The 15,145-nt window shown below is 43.2% G+C and overlaps 1 protein-coding gene across 1 annotated transcript in view; it reads left to right on the forward strand.

The window, feature by feature from the left end:
- Positions 1-15,145, forward strand: part of Ten-a (Teneurin-a transmembrane protein) — a 611,676-nt gene that overhangs the window by 571,902 nt on the left and 24,629 nt on the right. Inside the window, exons 10-14 of the mRNA XM_078188214.1 lie at positions 612-825; positions 5,451-5,715; positions 7,496-7,626; positions 8,178-8,324; positions 9,280-9,487. Of these exons, the coding sequence (XP_078044340.1) occupies positions 612-825; positions 5,451-5,715; positions 7,496-7,626; positions 8,178-8,324; positions 9,280-9,487 (965 nt within the window). The remainder of the gene's footprint in view (positions 1-611; positions 826-5,450; positions 5,716-7,495; positions 7,627-8,177; positions 8,325-9,279; positions 9,488-15,145) is intronic.

The raw sequence follows: 15,145 nt of genomic DNA on the forward strand, positions 1-15,145 counted from the left end.
CATTTTATCATGGATAAAATAATCTAATCACAATCTAATAATTTATGTCAATAATAAATGCAATTGCTTTTGAAAATTTTATCAAACTATAGCAAACGAATTTTTACATTTTTCTCGGGTACGCACGATTTTTCTGGTCGGTATTGAAAGGGTTGAATGTCGCGTGGTTCTCGGTAGAACCTTTTCGAAAGTTTCACGCTTTGGCGCTGTCTGCATTTTTCCGGGAAGAATTTTTATTATCTCTTCCGGTTAGTAAATAACGCTTTAACAACTGGTAATTCATCCATAAATATTTAAGCCATTACAGACTAATTAAATATACTATTTTATTTATTTTATTCGCCATAAAAATTTTCCAATATTTAACCTGACCACAACCTAATAATTTACAATAATTTTCAATAATAAATGCAGTTGCTTTCCAAAATTTTATCAAACTACATCAAACGAGTTTTCTATATTTCTCTCGAGTACACACGATTCTTTTGGTCGGCGCTGAAAGGGTTGATAATCGCATGGTTCCCGGTAGAACCGTAACGAGCAAAGACGTCGGTCGATCGCTTCTACGGCGGGAATGGCGTAGATTATGGAGGTGCCGATGAAAATTTCAGGGAGCCGATTGCAGCAAGAGCGTGTGCCCGGTGCTGTGCTCGTCCCACGGGCAATACGGCGGCGGTATGTGTCACTGCGAGAACGGCTGGAAAGGTGCCGAATGCGACATACCATTAGGCGACTGCCAAGTTCCTGATTGCAATCAACACGGACAGTGCGTTAGGGGATCGTGCGTGTGTAATCCCGGCTGGAAGGGCGACTTCTGCGACGAACGTAAGTCAACCCACTCTGATTAAATCGGCGATTCGATCGCCGACATGCCCTGATTATCGTCCACGGCTAGCCGAATCCGGATCGCCATCTACAGTCTTAACCCTTTGCACTCGAAGCCGTTTCAGCTAATCTTATTTCAGTAAATCTGAGACAATTTTTCTGGCGTACAGTATTTCCACTTTAAGCGACAAAATGCATTTTATATATACCAAATTAAATCTTGCGATTCATAACAACAGTTTCGCGTTCAACAATTTTTCTGAAATTGAGCTTTGTTGCTATAAAAATTATTTCAGAAGGTGACAGAATAATTTTAGAGTCACCAATCGGGTGCAAACGGTTAAAATCGACGCGTTCACAGAGAGAACAAAATTGCAAAGACTGTTTTCGAGATATCTGTTCTAGACGCCAATATTTTATTATTTTAGATAGATAAATAAATAAATTATTTTTTTATTGGTAATAAAATTGTTACGAATGTGTCTTGTTCAAGGTATCAAAATTCAAATTCAAATGTATCGGAGTGTAAGAATAAAATCCAATCAAATGATATAAAATCAACTAGAAAACGGGAGTCGTTGCCGTGGCCGCTTTCGGAATATTTGTTGGAACAAATGGCGTACGAAAGTCGCGCGAACGGCGGCAAGTGACCGAGCGCGAGTCCATTAACAGGACCATTAAAAGGTATCCAGCGGAAACGCGTCGGAGCGTCTACCTCCGACGGTCTATTTCTGCGTCGGATGTTGTTTCTTCATATTTGTCACAGCGCCATTAATATCAGCGGTAATTCAGCCGTGCGTCCTGCCCTACCTCTCTCTCTCTCTCTCTCTCTCTCTCTCTCTCTCGCGCGCGCGCGCTCTCGCTGGCTCGCTCGCTCTATCCAGGGATGTTCAAGATATTAGTAATGCAGGCTCCCCGGCGAACACAGCCCGCCTGTTCCCATAATTAATGCGCGAGCGGCCCCGCGAATTTCCATACGGGTCAAAACCTACTGACTCCGCCGCCGCGAGAAGATAGGCGGAGCGACGGTGCCGGGCTGATCAAGACGAATCGTCGAAGACGGGACAGAAACTCCGCGAACAATCCCCTCGTACACAGGGAAAATAAGTCGCGGATAAAAGTTCTCCCCCCGGTCTTCTTCTGCTACCCGCGGGAGAAATGACGTTCGGAATGAATGGCGAAATTATTCGCGGTAACGCCGGGACGCTTTGTCCCTGACATCCTCACGGGTACCGCGTTACTCACTTTCATTTTTCCCAGCGACGGTATTCCTTTCGCATTAGCGACGCTTCTGCGGATGATGGCGAATTTGTTCGACGAGCGAACGAACTCCCGCGGCATTAAACGGCAATCGGTTCGGTGGTCGACGTAGAAATTTGACGATTCCGAGGTCGATGCGGATTTTTGTGCGGAAGTGAGGCTTTTTTGTGTATTGTGGTGGATGGGAGTTCGATAGAAATTTTCGGTCATTTGAGTATAGTGTATTAAATAATATAGAATAATATAGACGTCTTTAAATTCATTTAATATTCCTATTGCTTTAAATTTCGCCTTTTTTAATATATAAATGTATAAAATCTACGGTTTAATGATAATTTTTGGGTGGCACAGAGTTATCCAAAATAAACTATGGGAAGTTTCTTTAAAACAAAATACAAACTATTTATTTTGAATTTTATTGTTCTTTTAATTTAATTTATTTCAATTACTACGTTTATAGACATGAATTCGAGTATCAAAATTTTCGACGACATTTTGACATATATAATAATTTAATTCACCAACTGTATTTCTAATAATTTTCCAACAATTATAGGTCATGAATTGTTTCTGGTTTCTTGCCACAAACATAGAATTTCACAGATATTCTGATTAAAAATTGTACTTTCGTACAACACTATATTTTACTCACTCGAACACAAAAAGTACAAGTCTCTAATATCAATTATAATTTCTGAATATTAGTGAGAAATTTTCGACACAGGGATGCAAAAATTTTAGACACATATTCGATCGAAAATTATATCAGTTCTCGTTCGAAGAACTGTCGCCGTATAGTGTCGCGTGTAACAGGTACCCCCGTAGAAACATTATCCAAGTGCACACCCAGCATCACCGGTCAAACATTAGTACAATACGAAGTGAATCACTTTGATGGACAGCTTCGAAATGCCTGACGTCGAGAGGTGCCCTTGATGGGTCCACAAATTATCTGGTGCCCATAGCCCAGCGCCGCTCGAATGATTCATGCAGCACGGCTCATATATCGTCCTTCGCGGGCGACCGGCAAAGATCATTAGCCTACAGTGTATCTTCCTTCGGTATAGTGCTCGGTAACACAAAATTATTGCCCTTGGTCATCGAATTAGTATCCCAGTGGAATATACAGTAGAACCATAAACAGCGAATTGTCAAGTTGTGCGAATTTTAAATTTTTATATATTGATCTTAGTTTCCGATTTTCGCTTTACGCAAATAAACTTGGTTTAGAGCCTGATACTTATAAATTGGTATAGATTATATTAATTAAATTATTATTTAGGGGTTGGAAACGAAACTTGCAAGTACTTGTATACATTTGCAACCCTCTGTAAGTCACGGTGTAATTGAATTTTCTCTAATGGCAATTTTCAAATTTCACTTTACCCCAAAATTGCAAATTCTTTATTAATCTATATTTTAAAATTGACACTTGCTGCTCTCGAAATATATTAATTTTAAATACCTATATAAGATAGTATTAACAACCCTTTCAATTAAAATTTCTTGAGGTACTAAAGCGCGACTAGAATTTTATTTACAATTATTTTATATTACCCACTTAGCTGTCATAATCTCGTTTAAAAGTGTATACCTAAACTGTGTCGCAAAAAGTAAACGATGACGAGTATTATACAACTTAACCCACGTACTATACAGAATTATTTACATCTGTTATTAACCTGTTAACCGGGGAGTTTCCTTCTTAATTAATTAAATATCTTCTTATCCCCCAAATATTAGAAACATCTTAAAATCAGATCAAAATCAAATAGGGGTACACTTTATTTCCCTCTAAAATTGCAATTTCACCAGCGAATTCGTAGGCACGACGAGTAAACTCGTGGCAACAGAAAATATAGCCACATCTTTAAAACGAGTATACTCGTCTCATCTAAACATGGAGTTCGCAGGCATCTCGAAGCTCGACGCAGAAAGCTCTCGCGAAAGGGCTGTTGTCGGCAAGCTGACGTCGATCGCTACGAGGAATCTCTTAGCTGACACTCTGTACAGGGGGCGAGCGCGCGGTGCGGCACAGTAATTTATTAGAAAAATTCCGATCGCGGATCGATGGCGCGCGCGCGCGCGTCGTCGTCGTCGTCCCCCGTTCGCGTTCCCGTGGCTCTAATAAAAACCCAGCGAACCTTTGGATCCTCCCGTTCGACGAACGTGCCGCATACGTAACGGGCGAAGAATCCACGAGGAATTTCCCTCATCTCGGGGCCGAACGAACGTCGCCGGCCCCGTGTATACATATAACCGGTCCCCCGCGCGGAATGGCGCGACGCGGGATGGCACAAACTGCGCGCGGCGAGACGCTGCTGCTGCCGCGCGCCGCGCCGCGCCGCGTCGTGTCGCCAGGACGCTTTGGAATTAAGTTTCATAATTTCCCCGGGGCAGCTGGGATCCGCGGGAATAATGCAATTGTTCCGATGCCATAATTTAAAAAGTTGGCCCATTCGTCGGCGCCCAGGGCGCAATCACCGGGCGGCCACCCTCCCCCGACGGCACCGACGCGACCTCCTTCCGAGCCGCCTTGAAAACAACCCTAAGGATGCCGCGCGACTACGCGCGATTTCCTCTACCCGGGGTCTCGGACAAAAACGAGACCCCGCGATCCCTCGAATTCCAGACCGGGGCTGATAAATGTGCTGACGGCGCGGCGCGACTTTGACAGTTCAAGTTGATTGCTGGTTACGCCGCCGTCACTTTATTCTACTTTAAAGAAGACGATGGCCTTCGTTTTAGCTTTGCAGAACGGGTTTGCAATGTATACTCGATCAGTATGGTTTATTTAACCCCTTGCACTGTAAGAACGAGGTAGACTCTTGACCATTACTTTGGCTATATAATTTAATATTATTGTCAATTATTTCTATTAAATCGAAAGAAAATTTGAATCTTGAATGGAAGCAAATGAAGGCTATTAGAAAATAAAAACCCTCTTGTCACTTCAACCAAACTTTATTATAGAATAATAAATATTGAAAAATATTGGAAAATATTGACAAATATTGAAAAATGTTAAAAAATATTGAAAAATATTGATTATTGAAAAATATTGAAAAATGGTAATCAACACTGTAGTGAAAGAGATCCCACAGTGCAAAGGGCCAATAATTTAACACTAAAAAGAACAGTACTGTTCTAATAGTTGCTACTGTCGCCCTGTTGCAACTCGTATCAACAATCTCCTAACCTTATATTTAAATATTAAATATTGTATAATTTCTTATACATAAATATTATATTTAAATATTAAATATTGTATAATCTTTTATATATAAATATTATATTTAATTGTCAACTGATCCGACTTACCACCACTCCTCTTCGTAAGTAAAGATGACCACGTGTTGTTGCAGCCGATTGTCCGGATCCGAACTGCAGCGGGCACGGCGCCTGCGTTTCCGGCAAATGTTACTGCAAAGCGGGCTGGCAGGGCGACAAGTGCAATCAGGTCGACCAGCAGGTGTACCAATGTCTGCCGCGTTGCTCGGACCACGGCACGTACGACCTGGAATCGGCGACCTGTGTCTGCGAGGGACATTGGACCGGCGTGGACTGCTCTCAACCGAGCTGCGGCCTCGACTGCGGACCCCATGGCACCTGCGAACAGGGTGTCTGCAAGTTAGTATACTAAATATTTACGGGACGAAGCTCGACAACTGTTGTGGTTGAGATAGATATAGTTTGTTGGAGCTCGGGTTGCTTTGGGATGACGTTGTTTCATCTTCGAATGACGTTTCTTATCTCTTTGAGAGTTTGATCTTCATTCTGTCATAGTTGTGCTCAAAGTTGCGAAATTATTTAACCTCTTCACGTTCTTGGTGACAACGTGTGTGTACGTTTAAATTGTGATTATTACGATTATTAGTATAAAATTGTGATTATTATGATTATTATCTTAAAATTATGATTATCATGATTATTATCTTAAAATTATGATTATTATGATTATTATCTCAAAGTTATGATTATTCTAAGGGCAAAGAAAATGAGAATCAGTTGAAAAAATATTTGCTACAGAATCCCTTAGCAATATTAACAAAACCTCATCGAATTAAATGAGATGGCTGATAAATAAAAAAAGAAATAATTAAATATATTATTCCCTACTATAAAAATCCATCTCTGAAGAGGTTAAGGAAGAATGATGGAAATAATTATTGACACAAGGTCTAGGATATAGCTGATGTTACAAGATTTAGGATTTCCACACTGAAGCCCTGTTTTCCAAAAAGGGGATGAAATTCAGCCTTCACATTCTTGAAAAATGCAAACATAAAACAAAATTACAACTCACGCTTGCATTTCACTTTCCAAAAATATGAAAAATTCGCAGAATTATTGCGATTAGAAATTTTTCAGTTGCAATAATTAAGGACAAAATAGGAGCAGAAAATTCATATATATTCCATGCCTAAATTCAGTCGAATGTTTAACTATTAACGTCGAGGATTTAGAATTTCCAATTTTAAAGAACAGAGCAACATACCTAATTACATATTATCAGCAATTTTCCCTACAAGTTGGACTACGTGAGAGTACGGTAAGGGGTTGAAGGGCCGGTGCCTCGCTAGAGGATCGCGAGCCGTCCATTGTTCTCCGAGGACGCCTCGGTGTCCTTCAAGAAGTGTATCCAGTGGCGTCTTATCGCAACAAGTCAGCAGCGATCAGAAAAAAAAATTGTGACTCTGCGAAATCGTGGGACGGTCGTAGGGAGGAGGGGGTCGAAGGGGCGAGGGATCGGAGTACCGAAAGAATGGGCTAAAAATGGGTAAATTGCTGGGCGCGATCGCCGGCACGAAAGTTCGCCGGGCTAAGAAGGTGAAAAATTGCAAGAAAAAGGCTCTGTCTTCGGGCGAGGAGAGGCCGACTTATCACGACACCGAAGGACCGTCCCGCGGCCCCCTGCCTTTTCCCTTTGTCAGAATCAAGGACGCGAAAGAGGATCTCCTTTCTCATATTCTAAAGCTGACGCCTCTCCCCCCCCCCCCCCCCCCCCCTCTTGTTCCATCGGCCGCGAGCCACGCCGTGAAAGAGCCTCTAAAGCGCAAAAACTTTTCTTCCCGCGAGTGGGCAACTTCGAAACTGAACTCGAACTCAGACTCTCTCGCGCGTCGACCTCTCCACCCCTCTCTCTCTCTCTCTCTCTCTCTCTCTCTCTCTCTCTCTCTCTCTCTCTCTCTTTCTATGATCACCCTGTCTGTAAAAGATCGAAGGGGGAAAGGGCGCGCGAATCAATTTTACATTCGACAATAAAGCTTCCCCGACACCCGGGGAACTCTTGTTCCCTTTTTCGGCATCTTTGTCACGTTGTCGAGCCAATTCAAGTTTTACGACTCTGGGGCGAAAAGGGGTGGATCCGTGGACCCGACGGTGTCTAATTAATCGGGCTTTTCCGCAGGTGCAACGACGACTGGACCGGCACCAAGTGCGATCAGAAGCCGTGCGACCCGAGGTGCGCGGAGCACGGACAGTGCAAGAACGGCACCTGCGTGTGCAGCCAAGGGTGGAACGGGAGGCACTGCACCCTTCGTAAGTGCGACAAGCGATCTTTGATATAAAAAACAATGTTTCGAAGTTATTTTTGTACCATCAAGGTTGACGCATTGCAGAGATTCAGGGAATTAACAAAAGTTTACTAACAAAAGTTACTTAATATCCAAGTGCGAGTAACTTTTGAGACATCCTCTAACAAGACCATCTATCACTCGCCATGATTCAAGATTGATTTACAGTAACATACATCGTTTTATTGTAGCAAATAAATAATAAATCGTGCCAATTTTTAAAGAACAGTTTCACCTTCCGTAGGCGGAAATACGCTCTCCGACACGCAACAATTGTCGGTAATGTTTAATCAGCATTAAATCTAGTACCGTGTGTAGGGATACTCGAAGACCCTGGCAGATTTGTCTCGCAGAGTGTAGGATAACAGTTTTTTCCATCGTAGAACGATGCGAAGCGACCGTCGCCCCCCCCCCCCCCCCCTCGAGTAACTAGAACGAAAGGAACATCGGTTTTCAATTAGCATTAATCGTCCGACGACAGCACGGATTAAAGTATTTGCTCTGGTTTCTTGATAGCCGGATGCGAGAACGGGTGCAGCCGCCACGGGCTCTGCACTTTACAGGACGGCGAGTATAGTTGCGAGTGCTCGACCGGCTGGGCGGGCAGAGACTGCAGCATACGTCTTGAGATGGAGTGCAATGATCTCATTGACAATGATCAGGGTGAGCATCGACAATTTTTCTATTTTCAACCCCTTAGCGATTATTATACACCGTCGTTGCGAGTCCAGCTTTTTATCTCATTCGATTCACCGATTAAAAGAATCCTTCATTGGCAGAAATAGTGAACCATGCTTTTTCGAATTATTTATGGCGTTGTTGATCTTTACCAGATATAAAAATTTTATGTAATTCTATTTGATTTTATTTGATTTTTAAGCTGATTTTATTTGATTTTATTTGATTTTATTTGATTTTATTTGATTTTATTTGATTTTATTTGATTTTATTTGGTTTTATTTGGTTTTATTTATTTTTATTTCTTTCTACTTCATTTTATCTAATTTTATCTAATTTTATCTAATTTGATTTAATTTTATTTAATTTTATTTAATGCTACTTGATTTTATGAAATCTTACTTAATTTTATTCGACCTTATTTGATATTATTTAATGCTATTTAATTTTATTTAATATCATTCAATTTTATTCGATTTCATTTAATTTGATTTGACTTTCTTTGATCTTATTACTTGACGAGAAGCAGAAATTTCCTTTTTCGTCAATTTAACATCCTTTCGATTTCTCAGCGTCTTAAATGCCGTTCTCGCCCTCAACGATCCCTCATTAGAATTATAAACACTATATATAATAATTAGAATAGAGAAAGGTCTCCACCGGCCAGAAAACGGAGCGACCACCAGCGACAATAGAAAACGCCAGGCCTCGTCCAGCTCGAAACCAATCGCGATACCGTTTGCCCGCAAAATCCCCGAATCCATTCAACCGTTCGCGAAACAAAAGAAATCCTTGATCATCCCCTAAGCTCTTATCGCAAGAGCGCCGCCTGCCGTCCGTCGCCGGAACGAAACCCCGCGAACAATGACGGGGCGGTAAACGCGTGCGAGAGAGTGAGAGAGAGAGAGAGAGAGATGTTCTAAGAAGTAATGTTCCTCAGATGGCATGGTGGACTGTTCTGACAGCGAGTGTTGCTCGCACGCAGCTTGCGCAGAGCATATCATGTGCCTTACTAGTAATAATCCCGTGGACGTGCTCCTACGGAAACAGCCGCCCAGCGTGATGGCGTCGTTTTACCAGCGCGTGAAATTCCTCGTCGAGGAGAACAGCGTACAGAGCTACGCTCACATGAACGAGTACACCGAAAGGTAAGATCGATCACTTCTTCTTATTCGGTTTACCATGACTATATAAATTATATATATATACATATAGAACGCTTAGTTTACCTTATTTTTACGATCAGTAAGAGGATTATGTGTAGGCGACGCGGCCTCTCCTCGACCCGCAGAAATCATTCGGCGAAGCGTCTTAGGTCGCGAGCCGGACTAATTAAACATAGATCGAATAATAAATAATAATAGATAATAAATAAGCCTAGTTGCAGTAATTATTAAAATGAAAATTTGTCGCGATCCTGTGAAAATTCGATTATTGCGGGGACGAGGGTGGGCCGTGTCGCGACGTCGACATACATGCGTACCGTTTGAACAACTAAACAAGGAGTAAAACGGGAAAGTGCAGCGACACCGCTGCGACAGGCACGTGATAGTATTTTTTTGGCCTCGCGAGGTAGCAAAAGCCACGAGAGTTAACGTTCGGCTCGGCGCGAGAGTTTACTTTTCCACGATCTTCGATTCAACAATCATCCACGAGAACTGCCCGCGGATCATTGATTTTCATTCCCGGAGCCGTTTCTTTTGTTTCCCGTTACCGTCGTGTCCACGGCACGGCCGCGAAAAAGAAAGAAAAGAAAAAAAAACAGAACGCTCGGAATATGTGCAGTTATTTATTCTGTAAGTGTGTAACAGAGGAAACGGTAGGAAGAGAGACACCGTTGTTGCATCGGTACCGATGCGCCCGAACGAGTTGTTTTTGTGATCAGCACAGACGATGCGCACACGACGGTTTCGCTGAACCAGCTTCTCTGCGCGTCGCAATTTTTCCCGACGAGGCTTCGCGACGGGGGAAGCGGTAAACGCCGGAACGATCCGGGGTAATCGTTAATCGTCTCTTACGCGCGGATCGCCGAAGGAATCCGCGCGAACGGTGTTTGCACACCGATGTTTCGCTTCGACGCGTTTTCCCCTCCCCGGAAATCTCGTTCCGCGTTCTCCGTCCACCGTCGCGAGCTACTTCTCGAATCGCGAGAATGAAAACGAAAACGAAAAGAAAGAGAAAGGAAGGAAAGGAAAGAGAAACGAATACAGAAAACGGATTTTAATCAGATTGCACCGCTTGTACCGAAGCAATCCGGTATATCCGTGACAGCTGAATTATCAAGAGAGCCCCCGGTGGGTGACAACCCGGCCAATACCCCCTTAACCGTCCTGTTCCACGTGTTTCACCCCCCTTCCTCCCCCGAATGCCAAACGCGTCAGTGATCATCTCGGAAGCATTGTCGATCAAAGGAGGCCTCTCGTAACGCCGCACCGCGGTCCAATATTAATTACTCGCAATTCTCGGCGCCTGATCGATACACGCGCGCGTCTCGTCTTAGACCGGCGGCGATACGCGCGCGAGTTTAGCTTAGCCACTTAATAGCAAACTTAACGCGGCTAGGTTAGTTCACGGAGTTTCATTGCGGAATCGAAAAGTGCGCTCGGACGGGCGCTTTAACGGAGACAATCTAAACGTGATTGCTAATTATTGCCGACACGATTTCTTCCTCGATTGCTTTAGATTCGAGTCACTTGTTGCCGAGTAATCAGTATGGAACTATATCTTATTAATGTATATAATATATATGAGTATATAGTATAATGTAATAAAGTTTATAATAAGTATTATCAACTTTATTAAGCATTGTGATATAGTATAAATATATATAGTAATATACCGTGTTTATATGATCTACGAAATCGATGTCAAGAATTTTTACAATAATTAAGCTTTGGTTTTAAAAATCGTGTACCAATTCGTTGGATATTTTTATCATTTTATTAATTCGTGGATGTACCTTTTCGAGGGATGAAAGCAGCTATATATGTTAGAAAACGAAAAATACAGTCAGATCAAATCTTGATCGCGAAACCACGTTAACTTCTTCTAGCTTTTATCGTCGAATAAAGTGCTGGCAAAATTTACGGTAGAAAGATGTTAGACAGCGCGAGGTAACTGCCGGGTGAAGATTAGCGTTCGAACGTGTAGGAATGAGCGTCCGCGCGCGCGCGCGCGCGCGGACACAGCGGCCTTTGTTCAACACTGATGAAGATTTGCTCGGGACGCGGGCGGCAGCGGCTGCGAGCGCATTTCGGGGGATTCGTGTATTTTGTCTAGTGTTTATCCTCTGTGTGTACCCTTGCCACCACCAGATCACCATTCACCCCACAGCCGAAGACCGAAAGAGGCTCCGTTCTACATACAGACTGAACGACCGAGAGAGTTAAAAAAAAAAGAAAAAGAAACGAAAAGGAAAGAATAGAAAAGAAAAAGAGAAAGAGAGAGAGAGAGAAATAGTCAAAGAGAAAATATACATAGAAAACGGAAAAGAAGGTGAATAAAGAGAAAGAGAGAACCGTGAAAGACGAGTAACGTGATCCGAGAGAAAGAAAGAAAGAAGTGAAAAGAAACGAAAAAAAAAATAAAATAAAATAAAGTCTGCACACGGAGAAAACGCTCGAGAGACTCGCTTTTTTATCGTATCTCGATCGATCGGTTTAATTAAGTTCTCGGCCCGCGTATAGAAAAGTTTTACACGTTCTTCCAGGCTGACTGTTGTTCTTTGCCACGAACTGAGCGCGCAATAACGAAATAACCGAAAAAAAAAATAAATAAACGAAATAACGAAAAGAAAAAAAAAAGAGCTGAAAGAAAAAACTTCCGTACGTGTTGTCGAGCAAAGAGTTTATAAGAGCAGATAAAAAAGACTGTGTATATATAAGAAACGATCAAAAAGAAAGGAAAGATAAAAACACGAAATAAGAGGAATAGATAATAAAAAAAAAAATGAAAAGAGGAAAGAAAGAGTGTCGTTTTATATCGTTTTTTCGTTTCTCCAAAATTTGTTGTTGATGATGGTTCACCACAGTGTTTCGGCCACTTTGTTTGAAGCAGTTTTTTACCAAACGAAAAAAAAGGGAGATTCATAGATAAAAGCGCACGAGGGCGATCGACTCCCGGCCTCGTTCATTTTGGGGTCTCGAGCGTCGTTCTCATGCGAGAGAGACGCGCTGCTTCTGTGCCGGCCGTGATTGTTTGATGATAATTTGATCGGCGACGCCGCGGCTCGATCGTCCGAGTAAAGTTATTTCTAGAAATGGTAGACACAAGTTTGAAACTTCTCTGTGCTACTACTGCGCGTTACGGCCGCGTATAACAATACAGATAGATATATATATACATATATCTACCATGTGTTTACGACCGGTTCCGTTTCGGCCCGAGAAAGAGACGTTGTGGAGAGCGGGATAAAAGTTTGTTTGTCCCCCACCCCCCGCCAGCCCACCCCCCCTGTTGTGTGTGTATTCCATTGTTTCGCGGCGTCTCACACGACGGTATTGATCACCGTTTCCGAGCACCCTTCGCCCGACGCCTTCGGGAACGCTCTTCCTCTTACCTTCGATCGGCCGGAGCACAATAAAGGCCTCGTTTCCATGAAACACCGGAGCTCTTCGTTCGCAACAGAGAAACATCCCCCGGTCGTGTTGCATCCGAGCCAATTGGCCGCTCAAGGTCGCTCAGAGTTCACACCGTCTCTCCCCATCCCGTATACTTTGCTAACATCCCTGTTCGTCGAATCCTTGCACTTTGGGCGCATTTCTATCATCTGTGACAACCACTTTCATAGATATATTCCATACGGCTGTTCAACTCCGAATCTCCACCTTTCAGACGCATCTTCAATCGTTTAATCTCATTCGAAACTCCCTGTTGTGATGTTAAACAGAACAGAGATTCAGAGGGTAGAAATCATAGTCGAAAAATAATGGAAATTCTTTTAAATTCTTCCTTGAATGATACACAGTGTAAAACGATGCGGTAGAATTCAACCGAGATGAAATTCCAGCGATCGGTAGCCAATTCGCCGTAGCCGCAATTTTTAATGAAAAATTTTGTCGCGAAGCCTTGGCCAGCCTCTCGTCGAAATGTCGACAGGCTCCATTAGCAAAAGCGCGCGTCACCGCCGGCGGAGAGCAATTTCCCTGAATCTCTGGTTCTTCTTGCCGCGATCCTGATCATCGATCGAGAAACCTTAACAAATTGCATTCACCTTAAAAAAAAAATATTAATCCCCGGGTGAAAGAAGATGTCGGCGAAAGAAGCCTTGAGAGACCAAAGGCGACTCGCGTCCCGGCTCCTCGACAAAGACCGCCAGAGGAGAGACCCCCGTTGGATATAGGCGGTAGAAATTAATTCAGCATAAATGACGTGAAACGAGAATAGTCGTCGGGAGGAACGGTTCGTCGGTGGCAAGAAAAAAAAAGAAATATTCGCTGACAGCGATGAAGCCGTCACGCCGATCGAACCGTTCGCGAGGTGAATTCTTATCTGGAGACGAGCCGGGACGAGAAAACGCTTCCCCGCGACCCACCCGATCCACCCCCACCCCGCGTCACCGCCCCGTTCCCGGAACGGAATCCCGAACCGGACAGACAGAATACAAGTATCCGTGGTCCGTGAATCAGAAATTCAGGCTGGGATCGCTCGGACACCGTAATCAATATTCCGAAGATCGTCCCCCGGCCCGTCATGGCGGCCCGGCTCGATGGAATCTATCTCTCTCTCTTTCTCTCTCTCTCACTCTCTCCTCATTGTCAGTCGGAGGCTTCCCTCGAGCTGGGCCAACCGGCGATAAGAGAGATCGAACGCTGTCGTTTCGGGAGCGTCGTCGACTTCTGGGATAAGAGGTCGATCGGAGACGAGACGGTGAATTCCAAACGAGAAACGCTATCTCTCTCTCTATCTATCTCTTTCTCTCTCTATCGCTGGGCCGCCGTGAAAAGGGCACCGGACGGACGCTGGGACGCGCCTTTTTAATTACTTGGACCCCGAAGGGTCGACCGGTTCACGATGAACCGGCGACGACATCGACCTTCTCGCTTCCCTGATCTGTAGCTCTTTTGTTGGGATCTGATCACCTGGTTATTTGCAAATAGTTCACTCAAATTAACCTCAAAACTAAATTCCTAACCTCGCATTGTAGAAATATTCGTAGAAAATATTAATATATTAATATTGTATGAGTAGAGGTTCAAGTTCGAGTCGAGTTTGTTAAAGACATTCTTGCGCAAGAGTTGCTTAAAATAATGTTCTTTTAATGCCAGTCGGAGAAGTCCACCCTTTAAGATGGGATAGTTTCTTTAAAGTAGAACAAATTTCTTTGTTTATTTTAGAACTTCTGTGAGAGGTAAAAAAGTTTAGAACAGCCTTCAATGTCACCTATTAATATTTTTCATTGCATAACATTTGCAGTTTTTACAAGAGCAATTTTTTCAAGTTAACAAGCCCTTCCTGGCTCCGACATATTCACCTCCGATCATTAAATAAATGAACACCGTAAAATATGCAAATCTCGTATTGTTCTCCTAATTGTAAAAATGCCTGTGACATATATATATAGACTTTTCTGTAAATTTTCCGTCTTCGTTCCGCTCTGAAATCACAGAACGCGGCAGCAGCTCGAACGACCCGTACGTCACGATTCCGAAAGGCCCCCGACTAATCATTCAGTCAAAAATCGATAACACGATGTCAATTCCAACAGAAGAAGCCCAGCTTTGAGCCTCGTTATTCCATTGATCAAATTCGCGCGGCTCACGTTCCAGGGGGTCGCGCCACGATCCGCTCATTAAAAAAAGTCATTA

This window comes from Augochlora pura, chromosome 2 (assembly GCF_028453695.1).
Source record: "Augochlora pura isolate Apur16 chromosome 2, APUR_v2.2.1, whole genome shotgun sequence".
Taxonomy (NCBI): domain Eukaryota; kingdom Metazoa; phylum Arthropoda; class Insecta; order Hymenoptera; family Halictidae; genus Augochlora; species Augochlora pura.